Genomic DNA, 26,611 nt, shown 5'->3' on the forward strand with positions numbered 1-26,611 from the left:
TGCTCGAAATCAGAGTACTATTACCAAACTAATGGAATCCCATTGGAGATATTACAAATCTATGGCTCTCTCCATTATATAATTTTACAAAACAACACTGAGAGAGTGGAGAAAGGAGACCCCAAGTCCCTAAATCAATCAACACTCATTTGTAAGGTGTCTCAGAGAGGCTGCTGTGCTGAAGAAACTAAAAGGCAACCAGGGTGGCTCTAGGTGAGTGGACAGAGAGAAAATAAGATAAAATAAAGGGGCTAGACCTCACAGGACCCTAGACATTACAGTAGAAATTTGGATTTAATTTTTTTAAATGACAGGAAGCCACTGAACTTTTAAGCAAGGGAATGCCATGATCTAATTTCTGTATTTCAAAAGATATTCTGGCTATTGTTTGGCAAATGGCCCAGAGGAAGAAAAGGAGGGAGGGAAGCAGCTGAGAGGGCAGGCAGTGATGGTGTGTGGACCAGGATGGGGCCCCGGATAGAGAGGAATAATGACTGGCGATGCGAGAAGTGAGAGAGGTAGAGGAACCAAGCAAGACCATTTACAAAAATGGGGAAAACTTGAGACGGAAAAGACTGGAAGGTGGGTATCAAGAATTTTATAACAAAAATTATAAAGTTGAGATGCTCACTCAAGTGGAAATGTCAAGCAGGCTGGTGAATTTACAAACCTGAAGCTCAGAGGACAGATCTGGACCAGATAATTCTCAGAATTTAGACCATTCAAAGTATGGTATGGAATCAAAGAGCTCACCTTTCAGAATACAGAAAAGGCCTGGGGCTTAGGAGCTCCAGAGCTCAAAAGGCTGGAGGAGGAAGAGCCAGCAACATACTTAGGAGTGGCCAATGCGGTAGAAGGAAAAACAGGGGGGAGAGCAGTACTGTGGAAGCCAAGACACAAGTATTGCAAGAATAGTCCAGTATGTCCAATGCTGCTAAGGGATTAAGTAACGTGAGAATAAAAAAGGATCCACTGGATTGGGAACAAGATCATTAAAGGCCATCACAAGAACCATTTAAATACAAAAGTATCGCCAGAAACCCATTTCAGCCAGGAATAAATAGTGTGAGGAAAATGGGAAAATGTATATTCTGAGCTATAAAGGGGAACAAAATATTACTCTTAGCAATATAAAAACACTGATGGTTAAGTATGATTCCAAGTGCAGCTAATTAAAAGGCACAATCTATGAAAGATGCTAATCACAGCAATTTAAATGATAAACGAAGAGAACTGACCTTTATGTTCAATTCTAATTTTATCAAGACAATTTAGTTATGTCTCCAAAATCACTTACTGATCAAAAACACAAATTTCTCCCAGTGTCCTAAGAAAGATGCATTCTCCTGATTGGCCTTTATGCATGGCTCCAATTTCTTTTGCTCTTCCCCAACATACCTTTCCTTTAGACCACCCCATCTTCTCTAGCATCCTCTGGCCAAACTTGGAATCATCATTGCTCCAGGCAGTGTTTCTCGGATCCACAGCCCACTTCTGCTTCCGCCGACCTGCAAATGACAAAGTATCTCATCAGCAATTTATCTTTTAAACCTGGAAAACACTACACAAATACACACAAAACCTAATACGTACACACATATTTGCATAAAATACGACAAACAATATGTTTTATTAGATACAGATATCACATTCAGCATTCAATGAAATATCATCAGATTGGATCACTTACCCTGGTTTTCCCAGTAACTGCTATATTCTCAATATACAAACTGGCCTAAGATAAAAATAACAGTGTTCCCTCCAAATGTGACAAATAGAAATACATGATATACCATCAGTTGGCCTTCCACACTCAGCTAAAGGCAGCAACTGTAAGCACTTGTCAACACCAGTGTCATCATCACCACCAGTAGCATCAGCCACTACAGCTTCCGGTGCCATACGTTATGTACCAAATGTTATCCATATATTGTATTCGATTTGCACAGTAACCCAATGAGGATGGAAATTCTTACCTCCATTTTTCAGATGAGGAAATCTGAGGCTTAGAGAAAGAAATGTACCTAATGCCCCCAAACAAATATCAGAGCCTCTATACAAAGCAAGGGCCTACTGACATCAAAGCTTATATTCTTAATCCACAATATATAACGGTCATTATGATCTTGGGGAGAGTCAACTGTACCCTCCACACATGTGATCTACACATAGTTATGATGTCATCCCTTATTACTGAAATGCCCTAGAGACCCATGACCCCTTCTCTGAACTTCCAAAATAAACTATCTGCTTCTTTTCTGGCATTGAACCCACATTCTTCTGTATTATGACTACTAATATCCTTCTCTTATGTTTCCTATGAGACCATCATCTCCTTACAGCTTACATTTGTGTGCTATTCTTTTTCATGCTTCATTGCAAGAAGTAGAAAACACTATGCCCACAGCAGGCACTCAGGAAATATGTGAATGAATGTATGAGTGAATTCAAAAGAAAGAAGGAAGGAAAAAAGGAGACAAGAGGAAAGGAACGAAGGAAGGAAAGAACATAATTAAGGGAACTGCTTTGAATCTCTTCGTATTAAGTATTTTTTAATGCATACAAATAATTGACCGTTGGGAACTCAAATTTATCAGTATAGTTTTATGGAAAATTGCTGCAGAGATATAGAACCTCAAAAAGTTCACAGAACAAGAACACGAAGCCCTAAAGTAAATTGTGGCCAATTGAGAAATTTGGAGGTCAAGTGTGCTTATTGTTCACCTACTGCAGCAATCAAAGCACAGTATCTCACTATCAACAACAGCCTTATGCTTGGCAGTCTCTTAACTCCCTGCTTCCCCTCCTCTTTCAAGGAAGGCAGAGTGTCACATGCTGCACCTCATTTGGACGTGTCTAGAGTTTTGGAAGCTTGATTACCCTACGTTCTACAAACGGACCTTGGGTTGAAGGTTATAGAAGGGGAGCACAGCTACTAGTATACCCTTGACAGAAGAACAGTCCTCCTCTATCGCTTTTCTAAAGGGGAAGGTCGCCCTCTTCAACCTATTGTGCAGCTTCGGGAGGGACACACATAGAGCAGTGGGGAAGGGGACACCCACCTAACCAGCCAGGTCAGCCAAATCGACCCTGGCAATCAATGCAGTGACAGATGTTACAGCCAGATCGCCCTCACATCTTCACAACATAATTTAAAAATAATACAACCTCCAGTGAGAGGCTTACTGTATAACATGTAAAATCAATAAAGGGACCCAAAACTACACACATCCAAACAAAAGTAAACTTTTTATAAGCATGCAGAAAAAACAAAACAAGTTGGGCTCAAATCTACAGTTTTGCAAGAAAAAGGTGACCCCAAAATGTTAACCATGACTAAGTTACCACTTTACCTATCTTAGTAAATACAGAGAATAACATTGCCTCTGCTAATGAACAACATACCAGATATGAGCCTTCTTAGCCATGTTCTCTTTGTAAGGCTGCTTACTGGTATGTGTCAGCGTTCATGTCTCTCCACAGCTGTGCCTGCCAGGGATTCTAACTGGGGCTTATATGAAAAAGACATTTCTGAGAATGAATGAACCCACTTTATGCAATAAGAACTCCAACACTTTATGTTACATACACATACACAGCAGACTGTAATAATGCTTATACAAAAGATCACCAAGGTCAGTTCCTCTTCCTTGCAGAAACGTCAGGTATCCTCAAATAAAGGGGTAGGGCAGGGTTTCCCCAGTGAGGATGTTAAATCAGGGGAGCTTCCCATTAAAATAAAATAGAGCAACACTGTGTGAAACAAAATTTAATAGTGTCCCATATTAGAGACTTTCCCAGAACATTTCATATGCAGATGTGTAGATCCTCTAAGGGCAAAGCAGGCATGCTATGTTTCCCAAATTTATTTGATCCGAACCCTACTTCACTGGAAGGCTTTTCGGGCTCTAGTGCTGTAGAATTTCCAGGTTTGGGAAATCCTGGCAAGGAAAAGACTGTCACTGGTCTGTTCAGATTGGATCAACTTTTACATGTGCTTTGTTATTCTTATTCCACAATCATTCTGCGCTTAGATGTCAACTTTGTTAACCCTGTGTGCAGAAGAGAACTTAGCAGGCCTCACTGCTAACCTTCGAAAGGCTTGCTTACAAGGTTGGCACCTTGGCTGGGAACCTGGCTTTCAGGAGGGTTCCAAGCATTCTCGGAATTGGTGAGTGGCTCACTATGCCTAATTGTTAATACAAACAACATGGTTTATACTGAATACTTGGCTTTCCTTCTGGGAGTCTGGAGCACTGGGCCTCAGGGTTGAGTACCCTGAATCTGCAGAATCACTATTTAGGATGATGTGTTCTGCCACCTGCTAGCCAGACTCCTCCTATTTGGAGTTCTAACTTTAGATGGTTCCATCAAGGCATTTTGGGGGTAACCCCAATAAATAACCCTTTTCTTTTTTTTTTTCTGTTGAAGCAAAGTTTAATAGCATTTTTAATAGAGAAATTATAAAAATAATTTATAATCAAGTATATAAATCATTTTTTGCTATATTTTTTACCTAGGTAACATTAGAAAGGCCTTATTTGACTCTAGATTATATAAATATCCAACTATATTTTCCAACTATTTAATCCTTAAGTAGTTTTGTTGAGATATAATTCACAAACCATAAAATTCACCCATTTAAAGTGTAGTATTCATTGGTTTTTAGTATATTCATGGAGTAGTACCATCACCATTACCTAAAGAATATTTTCATCACCCCAAAATAATTATATTTAAATATGATTAAATATAATTAATTTTGAATTAATTTTTATATACATGCTAAATAAGAGTACAACTTCATTCTTTTGCTTGTGAACATCCAGTTGCTTGAGCACCGTTCTTTGAAAAAACTATTCCTTCCCCATTGAATTGTCTTGGCGCTCTTGAAAATCAATTGAGTATAAATATAACGGTTTATTTCTAGACTCTCAATTCTATTCACTTTTCAATTACTCCATGCCTAATACCACATGACTTATGCCAGGATTCAGCTTACTCTGAAAGGTGTGCTGAGTCCCAAAAGCCAGGGACAGAAGTTTTGTCTTTTTTTTCTTTTTCAAAGGACACTTTCAGATATTCAAGAGCTCAAAATATACCATCCATGTACCATGTATTCCTATTAAAAAATTATTCAAGACATATTCAAAGTTAAAGAAACTGCAGTATAAAAATCTTAATGCGATGAGCACTAAAATCCATTAACTATAGTGTGATTTGACTATAAATATGACTAGAAGTGTCAAAAATTGTCTCGAAAAGGAAAGAATCTAAGAAAAGAGTAATAATATCTTGATAAAAATCCAGGTCTAAAACTTCAAATGATATAAAGACTAGGAAGTGAGATCAATAAATTAAATTCTTGTCTTACATAGGGGGAAGTTTCGGTAAGCTAGATTTTTTGTCTTACACAAAGGAGACCCAATAAAATAACATTTGATAATTACAGAAATAATAAATAAAAAATATATTTGAGAAACACAAAGAAAACTACTAGATTTTAAAAATAGGGTAAGTGCCTATAGCAAGAATAAAACAAAATATAGTACATATGGCAAGGGAAAACAGAGGAAATAGCATGTGCTTAATGAATTGAAAATGTTCACTAATGTTAAGTGGGGGAAAAACCAAAACTGTACCTACAGAATTAAGAATCACCCCAATTTTATAAACTAACAGAAAATAGAATTGCTAGGCAGTGAAATTATGAGTATGGGGCTTTTCTTTGCTTCTATTTTCTTACTTCTAAAATGAGAACACCAGTCCTAAATATCTAATCACAAAAGATGCCACAAACTATACTTAGCAAGTTATTTTAAAAGATAACACAAAATATAATATTATGCCAAAGATTTGAAAATTTGGGGTGCCTGGGTGGCTCAATCAGTTAAGCATTTCACTTCAGCTCAGGTCATGATCTCGCAGTTCTTGGGTTTGAGCACTGGGGTATGTGCTGACAGCTCAGAGCCTGAGCCTGCTGGGATTCTGTGTCTCCCTCTCTCTCTGGCCCTCCCCCGCTCACAACTCTTGTCTCAAAAATAAATAAGCATTAAAAAAAAACAAAAGATTTGAAAATTTGGAGTCATGGTGGGGAGAGAAGAACTCAAAATATTCCCTTGTAATCATGCAACTTGAATTACTGATGTCTACAGACAGTATTTCATGCATCTACAGCAAGCATTTCATACTTTGAAATATTTTCACATTCACCACTTCATTGATTTTTTTTTTTAAGCCAACCTAGTAATGAAGATAATAAAAGTAGTTTTTAATAGTCCCACAGAGGGGCGCCTGGGTGGCTCAGTCAGTTAAGTGTCCGACTTCAGCTCAGGTCATGATCTCGCGGTCCGTGAGTTCGAGCCCCGCGTTGGGCTCTGGGCTGACAGCTCAGAGCCTGGAGCCTGTTTCCGATTCTGTGTCTCCCTCTCTCTCTGACCCTCCCCCATTCCTGCTCTGTCTCTCCCTGTCCCCAAAATAAATAAACATTAAAAAAAATTAAAAAAAAAATAGTCCCACAGAAACTGATCATGGAAAGAGACATAAATGAACAGCAGAGCCAGGGCCAACGTGCATGCTGTATTAAGCATTCATCAGAAAATATTAAAACCAGAAAAAATCTTAGCAGCCCTAGTTTTACAAATGAAGAAACAGCCCACAGAGTCACAGTCTAGAACATATTCTTTTCTGTAAGTCCCTATTTAAAAACAATAGAAAACTGCTGGTCCTAGTGACAAAAAAGTTAAGATACGAGATAACTAGATCAAATTTGTCACTTTCTAGCTCAGTGACTCGGGGCAAATTATTTTCCTCTGCACCTCGATTTCAGCCCCTGTAAAACTGGAACTCCCTGTAAAACTGTTTACTCCTTGCGTTTTGTGCTCCCATTCTTCCACCTTCTTAGATAAGAGGATGCTGATAACATTTATTTCACAGAATCCTATGTGGTTGCTGTAGGTCTGTTCAAGCGGTTTCTGTTCATTGCTCACTATACACTTCCAAAAAGTTATGGGCCATCTTTTCATGGTCAAAGCACGACTGCCATCTGGTGGCAGGAAACCTTAGCTACAGATACCTCTCAGAAGTCAAATAGCCTCTCCAGAGGAAGGGAATTGATGAACTTCATAAAGTGGTGGTGTCAGAAGCAAACTGAAGCAGGACGCGACGTTACAGCCAACACTCCTGTCACACAAGAATGTTAACATTTCCAACTAAGCCCAACTAAGCCAATCTTACTTAGAATCACTCATTAGCCCTGCATCCCCTAAAAAAGGCTAACTTCCTGCGTTTGACGCTTTTAACCCCTTTGCTTTTCTTTTTCTGGGTTCAATAAACCTTCGAGAACGGGATTTCACTGCCTGAAGAGATTCTGCTGGCCCAGCCGCCTCTTTTTAACCAGAAGAAGCTGAGGGCCGGCGAAGTGAAAGACCAAGTCAGGGTTCCTACGATCGGCGTTCTGGCTCCCATTCGAGCCCACCGCGCGCGTGCCCAGATCTGAGCTTGAGGACAAAGTCCCACGTGGACACTGGCAGTCTCTTTCACTAACCGACCAGTAGGTAACCTGGGGAAGGCTGCGCCGGGAAATCTCTGCGGCAGGCAGGGCGAGCCGAACCGGGGTTACCCAGTCCCCTGGCATCCCCCGCCCCGCTGCGCGCCGGAGACCCGCACCCCGCACCACTTGGTCTGGCCGGGCGCGTCACCTGGAAACTTCACCCTCGCTCCCTCCACTCACGCTCAGCCAGCATTGACATGTCGAGAGCCTGTGACGCCACGAGCCTCCGGACCTGAGAGGTGGCGGCGACCAAGCAGCCGGCTCGCGGAGAAGTTGCAACCACCAGACTCGCAAACCAGGTGGACTGCAGCGGCCGAGGCGCGTGCTGGTGACGTCAGTGGGCCGCGACCGGCCCTCAACCACGTGGCGGCGAGTGGGCGGGACGCGGGCCTTCTGGGGGAGGGGCGGGCCGGGGAGAGTATATTCCGGAAGGTGCGGGCTTGCGGACACCCAGGGGGAGAGGTCAGAGGTCTCCGGGTCTAAAGCAGGTGGAGGGGAGGGTGTGGGTTTATTCGCATGAGCAAGTTCCTGAACTAAATGATTGCCTACGTGTAAACGCTTCTAAAAGCGTCTGCCACAGAGCAAGCGCTCAATAGGGTTACCTGTGTCACTCTCAATATTAATAACTAAATGCCAAGAGTGGTGGTTTCTGGAAGTAAAACATGAACTCTGCCCTCCGCTCAGAATCTCCTGAGGAAAAGAAACATGTAAACAATAGTTCTTAGGGCCGCCAGTATTATTAAAACGGTGTGTATGAGGAGTTTGACAAACTCACCTGGAGGGGAGGACTTTGCAGTATGGTGTCCCACCTCTGCCCTCTGAGGTAGATAGGTAAGTAGACACATAACTACGAATCTATCTGTGGGATCCCAAGTTAATAAGATAACTAAACGTGGCTAAAATGTTGTCTGTCTTTAACATGATGTCTTCAACAAGACTAATAGTTTTTTTCAATATATAATCCTCATAGAGATGTCATAGACGCAAGAAATGGTGGAGTTGAAACAAACCATGGAAACCATTAATCTATCCTGCATTCGTCTAAATGCAGTCCCTTTTATAGGATTCCTTTTTTGGTCTCTGACTGAACATCTCCAGGAAAGGCAGCTCACCAAATCACAAGGCACAACCATTCCTTACTATTCACTGCCACACTCAACAATCTGAGTTTAGTTTTGACCTAGACCACACCAGCAGTGATGCAAACTTCTGTCTCAATGTTTCTGACATCAAAGAGACAAAATTATCTTCCTGCAATCGTATACCAACGTATGTGGTGCTTGAAAATGCTGACTTCCTGATCAATTCACTATTGTCCACTCTCATGTAACTACCTTCTATCTTCTCCTATCTTATCAAACAGATCAGCTAATTATCCAAAGACTTGGGTGATCCTGCCTTTCTCATTTGGAGCAAGTCCAACTCCCTACTTTACTCCTGTTTTCTGTGTCACAACTTATGTGCTCCCTGACTTAGTTATAAAAGTTACATTGATTTTGCCTCTCCTCTTTCCCCTCGGTTCCTGGGTATTCACTGCTAGCAGCAACTATTCTTTTGTATTTCTTTTTTCTAATGTTTATGAAACTAGGTAAGTTTACCTTGATGGTCTAGACCCCTAGTTAAAGGGAAACTTCATCTAGAACAGGAATCTAGTCCTTCATACAGCTTCTCTTGGCACCTAGGATGCTCTCTTTATGTTCTACTCATGAGAAGAAAGCCTTCTATCTATATAGTCACCTGAAATTTGCGGAGAGTCACATGTCCCTCCTCTCTGTCTGACAGTCTCCTTGCCAGAATTGCATTAGAACTCCCCTGGAGACTGAGACACTTCAGTTAAAATTCACAAAACGGCCCCTACCGTACTCAAACTATTCTGCTAGGTGTCTATGTGCATACAGAGATGATTATGATAAAGGCCAAGTTCCAGAGTGCACATTATAATGGGAAAAAACTATTGTTAAGTTTGGGCTTTAAAAAATGTATAGAGAACCCTATGTGTATTTTTAAATTGTCAGTTGGGAGTGGATACTGTACTTTTAAGAACAAGGTGATTCAGGGGCACCTGGGTGGCTCATTCGGTTAAACGTCCAACTTCAGCTCAGATCATGATCTTGCAGTTCACAGTTCGAGCCCACGTCAGGCTCTGTGCTGACAGCTCAGAGCCTAGAGCCTGCTTTGGATTCTGTGTCTCCCTGTCTCTCTGCCCCTGCCCCAGTCATGCGCGCACTCTCTCTCAAAAATAAATAAAAACATTTAAAAATTTAAAAATAAATAACAATAAGACACATCAGTATAAGACATTCAGTCTTATTCTTCAGTCTCTTTCTTGGCAGACCCTCTCAGAGCAGTGCTTCTCAACCTTTAATGTGCATGTGCATCATCTGAGGATCTTATTAAAATGCAGTTTCTCATTCAGCAGGTCTGGGATAGGACCAGAAATTTTGCGCTTCCAACAAGCTTCCAAGGATGTGGGTGCCGATGATTCACAGACCTTCCTTTGTGCAGCAGGCCATTAAACAACCAAAGGTATGAATGAACGCAGGGTTAAAATATACCTTTTTTTTTTTTCCTGTTCAAGAAAAGTACTTTGCGAAGAATACCTTTAGGTAACAAATGCTTTCAATATACGAAAGAACTGAACCTAGAAGTTACTTGGATAAGTCATCTGACATAGTCCCCCACCTTCAGGCAAGCAAAGACCAATGTCAGAGATAGATGATTGCTACTTCTTTTCTTTAGCTCTGGCAAATCTCAGTCAACACCCCCCACACACACACACACACTCCACATACATACAATTACAAAAGCTAGTTACACATTGTGTACAATCACAAAAAGGAATTCTCATATGCTGTACTACATCTTTATATATCAGATGTATCACTAAAATTTTTATCTGTAAAAGAAATAGAACTGAATCTTGCCAGTTAAACTTAGCCCAGTCCTAAGAGGCACCAGGCTGATAACAATGGAGGAAGAAAAAAGCAGTCAGAAAATATTACAGAGCCTAAATTCTGCTACCAGCTTGGAGTGTGATCTTGAGAAAGTCATCTTGAAATGACCTCTTTTTATAACACTGATCCAATCTATGAAAAAAGAATTATCACTGAGATTATTTCCATCTGAAAGACTTTCAGAAAATTACTTTAATCAGAAAAGCATAAGTCAGTGATATGAACATTAAAGGGACTATAATATCATAATATTTGAGATCTAGGATTCTTTTTTTTTTTTAATGTTTATTTATTTTTGAGAGAGACAGAGACAGAATGCGAGTGGGTTGGGGGCAGAGAGAGAGGGAGACACAGAATCAGAAGCAGGCTCCAGGCTCTGAGCTGTCAGCACAGAGCCTGACGCAGGGCTTGAACTCAAGCCGTGAGATCATGACCTGAGCCGAAGTCAGACGCTCAACCGACTGAGCCACCCAGGCACCCCAGAGAGCTAGGATTCTGAAGCCACACTTTCTGGGTTCAAATCTTAGCTCTGTCACTTACTAGCTTTGGTAACCTGCTGTGTATCTTGGGCAGATTACTTTACCTCCCTATTCCTCTATTAAGAGAAATAATGAGATGATACATGTCAAGTGCTTAGAAAGGCACCTGACGCATAGGAAACACTCAATATAATACTCAATAAGGCACTATTATAATTTTAAAGGAAATAGAGGTTAGGATGATTATTTCAACAAATATTTATTGTTTCAGAGATTGTGCTTGGTGCTGGAATTACAAAAGTGAACAAAACAGTCATGACCCCTACCCTCATTGAGTTTGCAAAGAGAGACATTACCATAAATATAGAATTAGACCTGAAGGTAAATGTTGTGAAAGAGAAATACATGCGGCTAGGACAGAATATAAGAGGGGATTTAACTTAGGAAAATTAGAGAAAGCTTCCACAAGGAAGTGACAAATGAATTAAAACATGGACTATTCCAGGACTTGATGTGGCTAGAATTCAGAGCAAGGGAAAACAAGGCCACAAAATTGAATAAGGGGCCAGTTCTTACAAGGCATTGTGGGTCATAATAACGGTCTGGGTCTTTGTCTCAAGAGCTATGGGAAGTCACTGAAGAATTTTTAAGTAGGGGAGTAACACACATTATAGCTTCTAAAAGTTCCCTATGGCTGTTGTATGGGCCGAACACATTGAAGGGAGAAAGGTAAATATGGGAAGACTGATTTGGGAGTTGAGAGAGAGAAAGTTGTCAAGAATAATCTCAAAATTTCTACAACTGAAATGGTGGTATTTGGGAGTGAGGAATAAAATAGCTCAGTTTTAGATATGAGATGATTGAGGTGTCTTTGAGTATGAACCTCATCAGTTAGACATAGGCGTCCAGAGCTCAGGGAACAGGTTGGGCTAGAGATAAAAGTTGGGAATCATGCAAATGTAGATGTTAAAGGAAGCCATGGACCATAATGTGTGCACCCAGAAGGCACATGGAATGAGAATAGCAAAAGGCCAAGCTTTGAGGAAGTCTAAATTTAATAGCCAGAAGAGAATAACAAGACTCCTAGGAGAGATAGAAGGAGCTGCTGTAGAGGTAAGAGGAAAAGCAGGGGGGGAAATGTTTAAGATAACAATGAAGTGATCAGCAATGTTGAAAGCAGCAAGAGATCAAGTATGAATACTGATGATTTTTATGTAGCAGTGAACCAATTTCAATGCTTCTGAAAGTCTCCTTTGGAGACTAGGTGATTAAAAAAATAAAAGAAGAGGAGATTTAGAGTTCTGCAAGCAAAAGAGAATCCTAAACAATCAAGGAATCTACATTTCTTTTCCCCAGTTTCCCCTCCACACACACTAAAAAGAGAGCTACTGTTTGAAAGGGCACTTTGCTACACTGAGAGTAAGTGGCACTCTTGCACTACACCTTAGCCAAGAGCCTGTCCATGAAATTAATAAACAAAAATAGTCTTCATCTATACAAGGCTTCTATGAGAAGAAAACAGAAAGTGGGAATTGAAACATTTCAATGGATGAAAATCTACCCCTGTAAAAACAACCAAAACCAGAAGAAAAGTATAGATAATACCCCATATCAAATTAATTACTTGGTGATGTGGAGGGGAAAAAACAACTCTGAATTGGAAATTCAGACTCACAGGAACAAAAAACAGAAAGAAATCAAATGAGAGTTGATTGTACACAGGAAAGAAATGGAAGTAAAAAGGCACAACCATATCAGAAGTGATGACAAGATTACAAGATGCCCAGAAGAAGCTATTCAAATTAAAAGTTAATAAGAGATATTGAAGAAAGCTAAGAGAATGAAAATAAAATTTAAAAAGGAATTTAAAAACTGTCAGAAAGCTGTTGAAATGGAAGAGAGGCAAAGAAGATCCAACAGACATATATAAAATTGGAGTTCCTGAAGAAGAAAAAGAAAACAATGGAACAGAACTAACATTTACAACTATAGTCCATAAAACTTTCCAGAAATAAAAGAGGATCTGATTCTACATATTTAAAAAGTCCATCAAAAAAATTTTTTTTTCAATAAGATGTCCATCAAATACTTGGGAAAACTAAGCCACAACAATCAACTCCAAGACATATCCTAGCAAAACTATTAGACTTTTTCAAAAAGAAAAATCTTGGGGCGCGTGGGTTGCTCAGTCGGTTGAGTGTTCGACTTTGGCTCAGGTCATGATCTCACAGTTCATGAGTTCAGGCCCTGCATCAGGCTCTATGCTGACAGCTCAGAGCCTGGAGCCTGCTTCTAATTCTGCGTCTCCCTCTCTCTCTCTGCCCCCCTACCCCACACACACTCTGTCTCTCTCTGCATCTCAAAAATAAAGAAAACTAATAAAAAAATTAAAAAAAAGAAAAATCTCTAAGCAAGGTAATAATAATAACATGTAAATAGTAAGTTAATTAATGAACATAATTAATTGCTTAAAATAATAAAGGCAAAAGATTAAGTCAACATAAGACCTCTCAATATCAATGTAGAAAGCAAGACAACCATGGAGCAGCAATTTTAAGACACTCAAGGAAAGAAAATATGAATCAAGAATTTTATATCCAGCCTAGGTATCCTTCAAGTGTCAAATCTGTAAAAAACCAGTTTTAAACTTGCCACAACTCAGGGAATACTACACTCATGAACCTTTCTTGAGAAGTCTATTAAGGACAAGCTTCATCCTACCAGGAGATGACTGGGAAAACTTCGTGAAAAAGGATAGTAACCCTAGATGTAATGTGTAAGTGATGAATCAGTAAATTCTATTCCTCAAATCATTATTACACTATATGTTAACTAACTTTAAATAAAAAAGAAAAAGGATAGTAAGTACGTATATTCAATGGCATAGTAATTGTATATACCTATAGTATATACTTACATGCAATTACATATATGTAATTGCAAACAGGTACTTTCCTTGGTGCATTGACCTTATATCACCTGAAAATCTTGGAAATGGGCTGTGAGTCCTATTTTAGATCATACCTTGATGAAGAGAGAGGTTATGGGATCAGGTGAAATAAACCAGAGGGAAAGTTTCTCACTTTAAGATGTTCTGAGGCAATTAGGGCCAGTTCATTCAAAACATTTTACACTTTTACTGTATGGTATGGAAATACCACAAATCTGAGTCAAAAAAACTTCTGTGGTTCCTGTAATACAAACTCATGGAGACTCTCCTAACTTTGGTCTGAATGTGCTGTTTATCCATCTTTTAGTTTCTGCATTGTGGTCTAAATGTTTTAAGTATGTCTGATTTTTGTCTGTGTGAACTGTGACAGGGATAAAGTTGGGTAGGTTACTTCCTAAATGTTTTCCTCTCCTCTGTTTATTATATAACCTAGGTGTCATATTAATAATTCTATAATTTAGAGAGGGCTTTACTACTTTCAAAGTCTTTCACAAACATCTCATTTTGATTTTGATTTCAAGGATGCTAATGGAAAAATTTAATTTTAAGATCTCTGTTTATGCATTTGTGACACTGTTTGAGCTAAGCCAAGCCATCCGATCTTCCCTCACAACCTCTTTCCGCTATCACCCACCCCAAGGAAAATTTGGATCAAGGGTACTTAATGACAAGAGGAGGTATAAAATCCAGGCGTGAAAAATTGCAGCTATTGCTTATCAAAAATTGAAGCAATAATCAAAAGTTAGGTGGCAACTAGTTTTAAGTGTCTGCCAATAAAATTGGGGGAATTGGGGACAGCATTAATACTGCAAAGCAGAGAATAACAAGGAAATTAGGTAGGTGGCAGATTATTGACATAACAACCTTTTTTTTTTTTTTCTTTTTTGGAAACACACTATTCGTGCTTAGCACTTTAGTGCCTATGAAGATAAACAATGCAAAACCTGACTTTATGGAACTCTTATTCTAGGGAGGAAATGGATATGTGCAATTTTAATTGTAACACAATGCAAATTGTGTTCAATATTTTAAAGTAGCAGAAAGTGGCTGTAGAAGCATTAGAAGGAAAGAAAAATTCCTCTTCCCAGGTCAGCATCACCTGGGAATTTGTTAGAAATGCGAATTCTCACGTCCACCCTAGACCTTCTGAAACAGAAACTCTAGGATGGGTCCCAGCCCTGTGTGTTTTAGTAAGCTCTGCCCGTAATGTTCATGCTGAAGTAGGAGAAACACTGATATCAGATACTCATACCTGGTTATATGACTTCTAGGGGGTCTAGAAAGAAATATTGCCAATTTTATGCAAATATTTGTGTTTCAAAGTGTTTTTTGCAGCCTAAGATGTGAGACAAAAAATTGAAAACAACCTAAATATCCAACAATAGGGGAATTATTAATCATTATAGTTATATGTCAATTAAAATGCCAGCCACATCTACCATCCTTCCTATGGGAAACTGCTCAGCCAAGAGACACAGCCCTCCAGGTTTCCTTTATAGAAGCCCCATCTCTACCCTATGAACCACTTTGCCTATTAGATGCCTGTTAGATGAGGCATGCAGTCACTCCCTGGAAGGCCAACACCCACTGGCATGAGGCCACCTTGAAAAGCTGGCCAGGCATGAGGTGATGATCAGCTGAAATGAGTCTTCCTCTTGGCAGTTTGAACCAGGAAGTAGAAGGAAGCAGCCAGGTAGTAGAGATAGCTGTGTAAAGTATGTTTTTTAAAGTTTTGTTTGTGATGATCTCACTGTGAAAGTAAGGAAAGGGCAGGAGAGGGAGAGACGTTTCGGTTGAGAGAAGACAATTTCACAGAACGTGGTTATAATTATCTCTCCCTGGTAAAGAAGTAAAAGTAACACTGATGGCTGGCACCTGTTTTTTATTGTTTTTTTATAGATTTAGAATAAAAGTAAAAATAAGGGTACCCCATGACCCAGCAATTCCACTTCTAAGTATTACTCAAGAGAAATGAAAACACAGTTTTACAAAAAGACTTGTACAAGAGTGTTCTTAGAGACTTTATTCACGATAGTTAGAAACTAGAAGCATCCCTGGTGATCATCAGCTGGCAAATGATAAATAAACTGGCACATTCCTACCATGGCATCCTACTCAGCAGTGAGGAGAAACAAACTACTGAAGCACACAACATTTAATGGGGTTGGCAAACCATGGCCTATGGGTTGGCTACCTGTGTTTGTAAACAAAGTTTTATTGGAACAACCAACCCCATTTGTTTATCTAGTGTTGGGCTGTTTTCTGGCCACATCAGCATAATTGAGTAGTTTTGGGAGATTGTATGGCCCCAAAGGCTAAAATATTTCAACTTAGAAATATTAAGGGGACGCTTGGGTGGCTCAGTCAGTTAAGCATTAGACTCTTGATCTCAGTTCAGGTCCTGATCTCAAGGTTCGTGAGTTTGAGCCCTGCATCAGGCTCTGCACTAAAGGTGCAGAGCCTACTTGGGATTCTGTCTCTCCTTCTCTCTTCCCCTCCCCCCCGCTTTGTGTGTGTGTGTGTGTGTGTGTGTGTGTGTGTGTGTGTGTGCGTGCGCGCGCGCGCTCTCTCTCTTTCTCTCTCAAAATAAGTAAACTTTTAAAAATATATTAAGAAAAAGTTTGCTGTGCCCTGAATTAATCTCAAAAACATGATGCTCGGTGAAAGAAGTATATGTTCTGTGATTCCATTACATGAAATTCTGGAAAGGCAAAGGAAATCTAGGTGTAAAAAATCAGAACAGCTGTTGTCTCTGGGGACTGGGACACAAATTGACTGGGAAGGGGCACAAGGAAATTTTCTGGGGTGATGATGGTGTCATAGATTTTGATAATTATTTGGGTTACCCAGTTCAATGTGTTTTTTTTTTTGAACTCAGGGGTGCACTTTCAGGATTTTCACATTTTATTGTGTAGACATGGAAAAAATGTTAGCAAACATTGAAATTTAGGTAACAACATTCATGCTGAGTTATTTAGGGGAATGTATTCTGATATCTACAACTTACTCTGAAATGCACCAAACATAGGTGGGATTAATGGATGGAGAGAGGACAATTATGTGAATGTATGATGGAGCAAGTAGAGTAAAATCTCGATGGATGTTCACTATAACATTCTCCCAGCTTTACTTTATGCTTGAAATTTTTCATAATTGAATAAAAACAACACTGAAAATGTTTAAGATAGGATTTTGAGGATGGTTTCATTTACATAAATACAAGGGCTCAAAGATAATATTGTACCAACCTCTAAATAAGATAGAGCAACAAATCCAATAGTAAACAGACTCTCACTCCTTTTACAGGGTTTTATGGAGAAATGAGCAATGAAAAACAATTCTCTGCTTCTAATAGAGTAAACTTGCTTGATGGGGATAGCCCTGTTTTGATGGCTAAGAGCTGGAAGTTGAGCCCTGTGGTCATGAAGGAAGTTACTGTAATCTGTGTATCCTTTCTGTGCAGTTGATGCTCAAATATATACCCCAACATTTGACTTTTTCTTGGATGTGCAGGCAAATTTTGACTGAAGAAAGCTCACCCACATTGCCTCTGCTTTCAGCCATAGCTTCCTGAATGGAGGCAGTGAGAGAAATGTCCTACCTGTGCTCAGGTCCTGTCCTGGGACCACAACCAAGAGAATGAATGTCATTGTCATCTCTGTTCTCAATCCCTTAATGTAAAGTGTTCTCAGTTTGGTTGAAAGTCAGGTGGATGTTCATGGGTTTGAATGATCCAGGCCAGAAACCATTGTGTACAACAGAAGCAACAAGGTGATGTACAAAGAGAAGGAATACTGAGTTCATGGGGAGTGAGGCTTGTTAAGGTGGGGCATCGGAGGGAATATTTAAGGCTCTTGCTGACATGTGGAAGCTGTTCTGGTTCTGAGCAATTCTCATGCCTTCACTTCCTACAAGGTCCAATTACTTGTCTTTTGTTCTCCCTTGGCCGATTTAGCTGAGAACCCTTTCCTTATTACCTAGTGTTCTCCTTATAATACACTTCCTATTTGAGGTAACCCAAATGAGTGTTGGTTCTTATCACCAAAAAAGAAAGAAAAGAAAAGGAAAGAAAGAAAAGAAGACAGGAAGGCAGAAAAGTTCTCAACCAAGTTAAGTTGTACCTATATTTGATCAGCCATAGTTAATGTGATTTCAGTAACTTAAAAAATATGTACCAAATAAAAGCCTAAAAGGTAATAATAACCTGAATCATTAAGATAATTTATTATTGGTAAGGTCATGGTTATTTTTTGATCTTCTTAATGCTTTTTAAGGTTTTCTCCTGATTATGGTTCATATGTTCCTGCTTCTTTACTTACCTACCTGATAACTTGTTATGCCATGACAAGAATTCTGTGTTATATTATTGGGTTTGGGAGGATTTATATTCCTTTAAATATTTCATTCTGGGATACAGCTAGGTTTTGGGGGGAATAATTTGATCTTTTCAAGACTTTCTTTCAAGCTTTGTTAGGTGGGAGGCTAATAGTCTTTTAGTTTAGATGTAATCTGGTCCCACAACTGAGGTAAGACAATCTTCTGAGGATTCTATTTAATGCTCCATGTGTTCGGAGTTCTTCCTGCTCAGGAAGTTATTCTTGGCCCTGCATAAGCTCTGGGGATTTTTTCTGCCTGTTTCTCTTGGGCGGTTCTTTCCCTGTAGATTCTGTACATGTGTCCCTTGCTCAGTGCTCACTGGAAGACTGGAGGGGACCCCTTTGATGGTATGTGGAGCCATCACTTGGTATAGCTCTCTTCTCTCGAATACACAGCCCTGTGGATTCTAGCTACTTTGATCTGTGTCTCCTCGGCTCAGGGAGACCCTCTGGGTTCTGTTTGGGGGCTCCATCCCCGTGTACAGCCTGGAAACTCTCTCCAGGCAGGACATAAGGGCAATCAGAGGGTTCACACCCTTTACATTCTATCTCTTGGGGAGCACAGTTCTTGACTGCCCACTGCTTAATGTCTGAAAACCAGTATTTTGTATCTTTCATCCAGTTTTGTGTTGTTCAAGATGGATGATAAATCCAGTCCCTGTTACTCTCTTGTGGCTGAAAGCAGAGATTCCTAATACTTTGTGAATGTTTCAAGTTTTATATAGTTTATATACTAGCTATGTAGACACCCCAAAGCAAGTCTTTAAAAAGTAAAATTGTCCTATACAGTAACAAGCAAGTTAGAACCATGGAAGATTTAAGCCAACAAACCCAATTTTATCTTCAAATCAATTTTTCACTAGTGAAAACACATGAACCTAAAATGGCAGAAATGAGATATCATTTGCTCTGAATGACTTCTATTAAAAACAAAACAAGAACAAACAAACAAAAAAAACTACCCACCACCACCACTGTCACCAAAACAAACTATAAACATCTCAGAGAGCATTCTAAATTTCCATAGAGCTGCATATTGTGGTGGTTGGAGCAGGGGAGCCTGGGAGCAGGCTGAGGGAAATAGCTTTGTTTTCTCACTTATTTAAAGCTAATTCTGCCTTGGAAGTTCACTGCTGGCCTCGGCTCCGCCCTTCCCCCACCAATCTTGGGGGATATTTTGCCCAAGCAGGAATGACACAGCCCACGGAGTCTGTTCTTATCAGGTATCAGGGGAGCTGTATCTATTATAAACTCTCTAAATGTGCCAATCTAGTGGCTGTTACCCAAAGCATGGAGGGCGCATCCCTCCCTGAAGGGTTTCTCCTGCAGTGCCTGCTGAAGCCTGCCTCAGACCACAAGCTGAGGAGCACCTTCCCACTCTCAGATCCAATACACTAGAAATGGGTGCTTGATATGATGTCTTCCTGAGATTTATCTACCCATTCCCTGGCCGATGTGGAGGGAGGGGGGAGAGGAAGTATCCTATTTTGCTAGGCTATTCCCCCTGTAATCTACTTTAAACTCCACCTGGTTTCTGTTGCCTGTGCTTCTGAGTCTGGAAAATGTGTGAGTGATCCTTTTTTCCTTAAGTTGACATACTCAGCTAATACCAACTCAGGGCCCTCATCTTCAAAGCCTCCTGTAATTGATTTTCTTGTCCTCTCTTGCAGTATTTGTATGTTACAGAAGCTCACATAGGAAGACAAAACCTAGCCAAGAGCAGTGTGAAGGGAAGGCTCTTTATTGATACTGGTCCAGAAATGCCTTCTGGCTTCCTGGCGGCAGTTCCGGCATGAGATTCCTCCTCTGTTTATACTTCCTATCAAAATGTTAGGACTTCAAGCTTTAGACTTCACAAAATCTGTAAAGCTCAACGGTGGAAAATCACATCCAGAGATCAAATTCACAAAATCATGTCAAAAGAAAAAAAAAATCCGATTTCCTCACTGCCTTACATTTTTTTTTTATTGTCTTAGATTAGCCTTCTCTAGCCTTTGAGTGAGGTGGTGACACTTTAGTTTCTTATACCTTGAGGTGTTTTCAGGGCTGCAGGTGGTAGAGGGGAGGGTGATAGGGATGAGGTCAGGGAGATGCCTGCAAAGGGAATGAATAGACCCACAGGGTGGGAGTTGGGGTGATGAAAAAGGATGGTGTGGTGGCCAGCTTAGTGGCTTGAGAGGGTTTCCAGACCTGAGCTGCTAGCTGAGGCCCCCGGTCCTGAGAGAGGGAAAGCATCCCATCAAGCAGGGACCGTGGCAATTTTGAATGGAGATTCTGGAATCACTTAAGGAAGTTTCCCAAGCCTTACTGTTGCCTCTCCCTGACCCCTTCTAGAATCTTTCTGGCTTCTGCTGCTCTCTAGGTAAGTAGTCCACAGCTCATGGAGCTCTGCTGGTGTAGTCTGTCCTCACCATGATGATTTTCTTTGGTGCAGTAATTAACAGAGTGAGTTCCAAAGTTAGAGGGTTCAAATCTAGCTCTGACGACTGCAACTTATGTCCTCTCTCTGATCCCGCATCTGCTATCCCAGGGGTTGCTGTGAAAATTAAGTGGAAGACACACAGGAACGCCTAGTGAGCTATAGTGTTGTAATACTGCAAGTGGCCTTTGCTGTTTACCCTGAGAATTACATGCAGTTCTGGGGGCTGAATCTGCCCCTTCCTTATTCTTCCTGTCCCTCTTTCATCTTTTTCTGCCATTTACCAGTTGCTGACCCTGGGCAAGTTACTAAATATTCTGTGCCTCATTTAAGGTTGATACTGGTACCTCCCTCAAAGGATTGCAATGCTGGTTGAAAAAGCAATTTAATGAATGTCCTAAATGAAATCCTCAAGTAGTTTACCACAAGGAGAAGGAACATAAAGAAGGAACTAAAGAAATGGCTGTTTGTACTGGAGTGTGCACAGTTTTGTTTTTTAAGTGCGCACCAAGGCCACCATCTTGATGTGTCCAGTAGTGATCTCAGCAGGGTAACAGATGAGAGAGATTCCTGGGTGGTTGTTGTCATTAGACCTAGAGTCCCAAAGAATTGGAGACCTATTAAGCCACTAGCCAAGGCCATTGCTGATTGAGGAGGTGGTGAAGAGGAGGCCATGATCATGAAGCACAAATCCTTACATCAGGGGATATTACCTAGGAAATCTCTAGAAGTCCTTTCAGACATTTTTGACTTATACAGAGTTAATTCACGTTTAGTCCTTTTAAAAAACTTGATTATGAGAGATATTAAGTAATACCATTTGCACAGTTATAGACACCCCATTTTTTAAAACCCCACTTTTAAAAATAAAAAAGTATATGTTGAGGTGTCTGAGTAGCTCAATTAGTTAAGCATCCGACTCTTGACTTAGGCTCAGGTTATGATCTCACAGTCGTGAGGTCAAGCCCCATGCTCTCTCTCTCTTTAAAAAAATAAAAGTGGGGCACCTGGGTGGCTCAGTCGGTTAAGCGTCCGACTTCGACTCAGGTCACGATCTCGCACTCCGTGAGTTTGAGCCCTGCATCGGGCTCTGGGCTGATGGCTCGGAGCCTGCTTCCAATTCTGTGTCTCCCTCTCTCTCTGCCCCTCCCCCATTCATGCTCTGTCTCTCTCTGTCTCAAAAATAAATAAACGTTAAAAAAAAATTTAAAAAAAGTATATGTAATAGTGTACATATACATACATACACAGTTAGCATATACATGGAAAAATCTGAGAAGCTTATATTCCAAACTGCTAATATTGGCACTTTCAGTGGAACAGGAAAGGAATTACAGGAGACTTTTTATTTTCTGCAATGTATATTTCTATATTGCCAAAACTTTTAAATTATAATGACATATTTTTTCTCTGTTATACCAGAACAATTTAAATGTATATATTCTATTTATTAATATGTGAAAGGGGCATGCATGCTCCCTTTAAAATTATTGTCTGTATATGGAATGGACATAAGTATTTTGCCTGGAAACTTAATTCCACCTTATCCACCCAATCCAAGGCATGTTGGAAACTCATTTTAGGCACAGATGACAGAAATCTGTCCGCATTTTGGAAACCACTGGACACATTTAGCATTTTCCTGAGGCAGAAACATGTGACTGGGAACCACCAGGAATGACATCAGCTGACTATAGCTGGGGTCCCATATGGATGCCCTTGCTCCTAATACACACTGCCTGTTCCTAGCCACTCTGCCCTGCCACCAGTCCATGTTACTTCCTGTTCCCACAGCTTTGATTCTTGTGACTTCCCAGTTCCTACTTCTGAATGTGTCCCTTTTAAGGATCTTTGGCCTCTAGGCTCCCACTTCTTGATCCTGGTTTGACTTTCTTTTTTGTTTTCTGGTTTAATCTCTTGATTGCCTCTCCTGTCTCAGGCTTTCAGACATCATGACCACATTTCTAGGTCCATTTGGGCATCCCTGCCTAGCATTGGCAGACACAACTCTAGGGAAATTTCTAGATATCTTAGAGGGGAGCTCTGAAGTTAATATGGCTAAGTCCCTCCTGATGAAATGACAAGTGCAGTATTTGCAGACAGGCCAGTCATTTATGGCCTTAGGTTTTAGATTCATCCAAGCTGTTGTGTGTATCAACAGTCTGTACCATTTTTTATTGCTAATTAGGATTCCAGGGTGTAGGTGTATTACTGTTTAACCATTCACCTGGTGGAGGATATCTGGGCTGTTTTTATTTTTGGACCATTACTACAAACATACCTGTACAGGTTTTTGTGTGAACTTGGATGTTTATTACCTTGATACAAATGCCCAAGAATGCAATTCCTGAGTCAAGACATAATCGCATGTTTAGATTTGTAAGAAACTCACAAAATGTTTTCCAGCATAGCTGCACCATTTCACTTTCCCATCCATAATGTATTAGTGGTCTAGTTTCTCGGCATCTTCTCCAGCCTTTGGTGTTGTCACTATTTTTTGGTGGGGTGGTGATATCATGTGGCTTTAACATGCAATTCTCTGACGGCTAATGATGTGAACATCTTTTTGTATGTTTATTTACTACCTGTATATCCTCTTTGGGGAAATGTCTGTTCAGGTCTTTTGCCCATATTTAACCACTTCTTAAAAGTTAACCCTATAGAGGGATGCCTAGGTGGCTCAGCTGGTTGAGCATTGGACTTCAGCTTAGGTCATGATCTCATGGTTTGTGAGTTTCAGCCCTGCATCAGGCTCACTGCCATCAGCATGGAGCCGACTCCAGATCCTCCAGCCCTTTCTCTCTGCCCCTCTCCCACTTGTGGTCTCTCTCAAAACTAAACATTAAATAATAATAGTAATAATAATTGAGTTAACTCCATAGAAAGTCCAGCAATGTGAATCACAAAGCCATTGGAAGCACCATTTTACATTTGTTGGCAGCTTGTGGGAGGTTAAAGAGGGGACCAAGAAGATATATACTATGCCCTGCTCTCCAGCTTCTTCCTCCATAAGAAAATTAAAGTTATACTGAACTGATGGGGTCCAGGTTTCAAGATACCAATTAGACCACATTTCCTAGTGGTCAAGGTTGCTGTATGTGGTGAAGGTCATGTGTCATACACCGATGTGGCTTTCTCTCTGGTAGTGGAAGGAACGAGCTGAGTCAGGGTTGTCTCTCTGGGGCGGGCTTGCCCATATTGCTTTCTCTCTCTTCCTCTCTGCATGTGCCCATGTAGCCTTGTAGATCTTCAGCCAGCTGGGGTAGGAGTTAGACTTAAGGCAGAGAAGAAGCCTCACTTAGAGGCATGGACTCCAATCTAATTTACCAAACATGGTACATTGGGGTGAACACTACATTCCCAGGTAATAATGAAGCTCAGTTAGGAGAAGAACCTGATTCCATGCTAATAGGATCTTGCTAGGACCACTTCCTTTTTCATGGAGCTAATGATTCTTCAAAGTCAAACTCAACATGGGGAAGCCCAAGGGCCTTCCCCAGCTCTCACTGCCTGACACATGCTAAGTACTTTCTTTGTCTTATTCTGTTTTCCCCACATTTTATCTTCTCCCCCTTTGCTACCATCTTCCTCCAGATGTGTAACATTAGCTATGCCTAAGCTGTTTGTTTGATGTCTCCTCCTCTCCCCATCTCGCTCCCTTCTGGGGCTCCTTCTTTCTCATGATTTCAGCCACCCCTCCTTTTAGATGTCAACCAAGAGGACTTCCTTCCTGGACTTGTGGCTTCTTTCATGTTCTCTGCAGTTGTTTGCTGCTATTAGTATGCCTTCAATGCTTTTTCTGTCCCAGGAGCTCTTTTTCCTGGTTTTCTGTTCCTAATACTGGCAAATCCATAGTTAACTAGACCCAGAAGAGTTCTATTCAGTCCCCTGTTGCAGTCAATGCATTCTTTTTTGCTTTGGTGGGAAGGACTGTTAAGGTTGAATGTGTACATAAGGTGGTACAGTGACAGTGGTGTGGTGGGAAGAACACAGGTTTGGGGGGCTGATAGTCCCCAAAATCAGGTGTGGTTCTGCCACTTACAGGGCAGGAGGTCAACTGACATCTCTGTGGCTTAGTTTCCATATCTATGAAATGGAAGACAGGAATACCTAGCCAAATGGGGCAGTATGCTTGAAAGTGAGTTATAAATGGTAAATAAGTACTAGTAGCTGATATAATAGTTGTGATAATGACTGTGTTTAACCCAGTCATCACCCAGAATGCCTTAGCTAAAACCCAAGTCTTTTTCATCTTAAACTTTTCTTCTCCTTGGCCCAGGGATCCTATATGGTTTTACCCCTTGTCTGTATAACAAAATGTGGGTGAATATTGAGTTCAAAACAAGAGGGCAGGTGGGAGTTTTCCATTTGGACAAGAACTGCCTTTGGCATAGTTACAAGCATTGTCTGCAGCTTTTTTTTTTTTTTTTTTTTTAAGAATAAAGGCTAAGGAGGGAGTCTATTGGGTGGGAAGGGAGGAATGCTGGGGTATCAGCTGAACTAGTGCTGAACTCAGCATATTTTTACACTCAAATAATGCAGAAAAGAGGACTGGGTGGTAGGGAAGGAAATTGGGGAAGAAATCTCCGTGGTATAAGAGTGAGCTACACTAGCTGTGTAGGTGCTCCATTGGACAAGGAGTATTAACTCTATTCAGAGTAAACTAGAGGTTGGTTTCTGTGGCATCCTTTATGTCTCTCAAGTTGTGCAGCTAAGTAGGTTTCCTTTTTCTTGCTTTCTTTCTCCAAATCCATGAGCTTTTGCTTAGTTTTATCTCAGTGAGCCCCAGGGAGTTGGCAAAGGCAGAATGTCAATTCCAGGGGAGAAGGAAAGCAGCAAGGGACCATCTCTGAATCACATCGTTATGTAGGAAAAGTAAAGCACAGGGTAAGTGGTGACTCCCCTGTGTGACTTAGTGACTTCACAGACAGAACCAAATCTAAACACACACAAATTGCTCCTGAAACTATAGCCTCTGAAAATGGTTTCTGGCTTTTAGACCTCATGACTTCTCATCCTTTTTTTTTCTAATGATTACTTATTTATTTTGAGAGACAGAGAGAGCATGCACAAGTGGGGGGTGGGGGGAGAAGGGCAGAGGCAGAGGGAGAGAGAGAATCCCAAGCAGTCTGCACACCCATCCAGGAGCCAGACATGGGGCTCCATGTCACAACAGTGAGATCATGACCTGAGCCAAAATCCAGAGGTATACACTTAATGGACGGAGCCACCCAGGCGCCCCATGACTTCTCATCTTTATTAGTTGGTTCTAACTGTATGGTGAGATGAGGAGGTGACAAATACTAAGTTTTCTTTCTAGGTCTCAACCTCCATAATATATTTGTAGAAAGCATAAGCAAATATTCAAACCCACAAAAACCCAGCTTTGAGCAATTGATCTTCCTGCTTTCTATATTTAATTTTTAATATTTTAACTTTATTTTTAGAATATATTGCTTCCTTCATCAGGAAAACCTGAGGTGGCATGCAAAAATACATGGGTCACAGAAATTTTAAAAATATGAAGAAGTCCAGTCAAAGGGAGAAAATATAGGTAAGCAAAATAAGATAATTCAAGGGTGAGGTTAGTGTATAGAAATACATACCGTAAACTTGAGCTAAAGGTCAAAAGTGGCCTAGAGCTTGTAACAGTCAGTCAGAAAGGAGAATATTATATAGTGCTAAATGATAATAACAGTGGATAACATTTACTGAGTGCCAGTGTGTAGTGTCAACAATAAACAAAGCTGGACAGTATTTGAAGTTGGTCAGGACAGATTTTAGTCAGTAATATATGCATGAGGGCAATAGGGCAAAGTGTCCACATGAACTGAACTCAACTTTGACTTGCACTTGCATTTTAAAGGGAAGATGAGGGGAT

The 26,611-nt window shown here is 40.5% G+C and overlaps 1 protein-coding gene and 1 long non-coding RNA gene across 11 annotated transcripts in view; one reads left to right on the forward strand and one right to left on the reverse strand.

Annotated features, from left to right (window-relative positions):
- Positions 1–7,889, reverse strand: part of PINX1 (PIN2 (TERF1) interacting telomerase inhibitor 1) — an 87,821-nt gene extending 79,932 nt beyond the window's left edge. For 2 of the 5 annotated variants that reach the window (XM_006930758.5, XM_045055652.1), the window contains exons 1-2: positions 7,733–7,889; positions 1,399–1,508 (exon numbers count right to left, since the gene is read on the reverse strand). In XM_006930758.5, the coding sequence (XP_006930820.2) occupies positions 1,399–1,508; positions 7,733–7,751 (129 nt within the window). In that variant the 5' untranslated portion in view covers positions 7,752–7,889. Of the gene's footprint in view, positions 1–1,398; positions 1,509–3,405; positions 4,478–7,075; positions 7,183–7,732 lie in introns of those variants that run through there. The other 3 variants (XM_045055653.1, XM_045055654.1, XM_045055655.1) reach the window with 3 other exon arrangements.
- LOC102900242 overlaps positions 1–26,611 on the forward strand; it is a 79,243-nt gene that overhangs the window by 7,650 nt on the left and 44,982 nt on the right. For 2 of the 6 annotated variants that reach the window (XR_006596560.1, XR_006596561.1), the window contains exons 3-4: positions 9,972–10,078; positions 26,178–26,284. This is a non-coding gene — a long non-coding RNA (uncharacterized LOC102900242). Of the gene's footprint in view, positions 1–7,983; positions 8,384–9,968; positions 10,079–26,177; positions 26,285–26,611 lie in introns of those variants that run through there. The other 4 variants (XR_002155856.2, XR_006596559.1, XR_002155855.3 and 1 more) reach the window with 3 other exon arrangements.

The sequence above is a fragment of the Felis catus genome, chromosome B1 (assembly GCF_018350175.1).
Source record: "Felis catus isolate Fca126 chromosome B1, F.catus_Fca126_mat1.0, whole genome shotgun sequence".
In the NCBI taxonomy this organism is placed as follows: Eukaryota; Metazoa; Chordata; class Mammalia; order Carnivora; family Felidae; genus Felis; species Felis catus.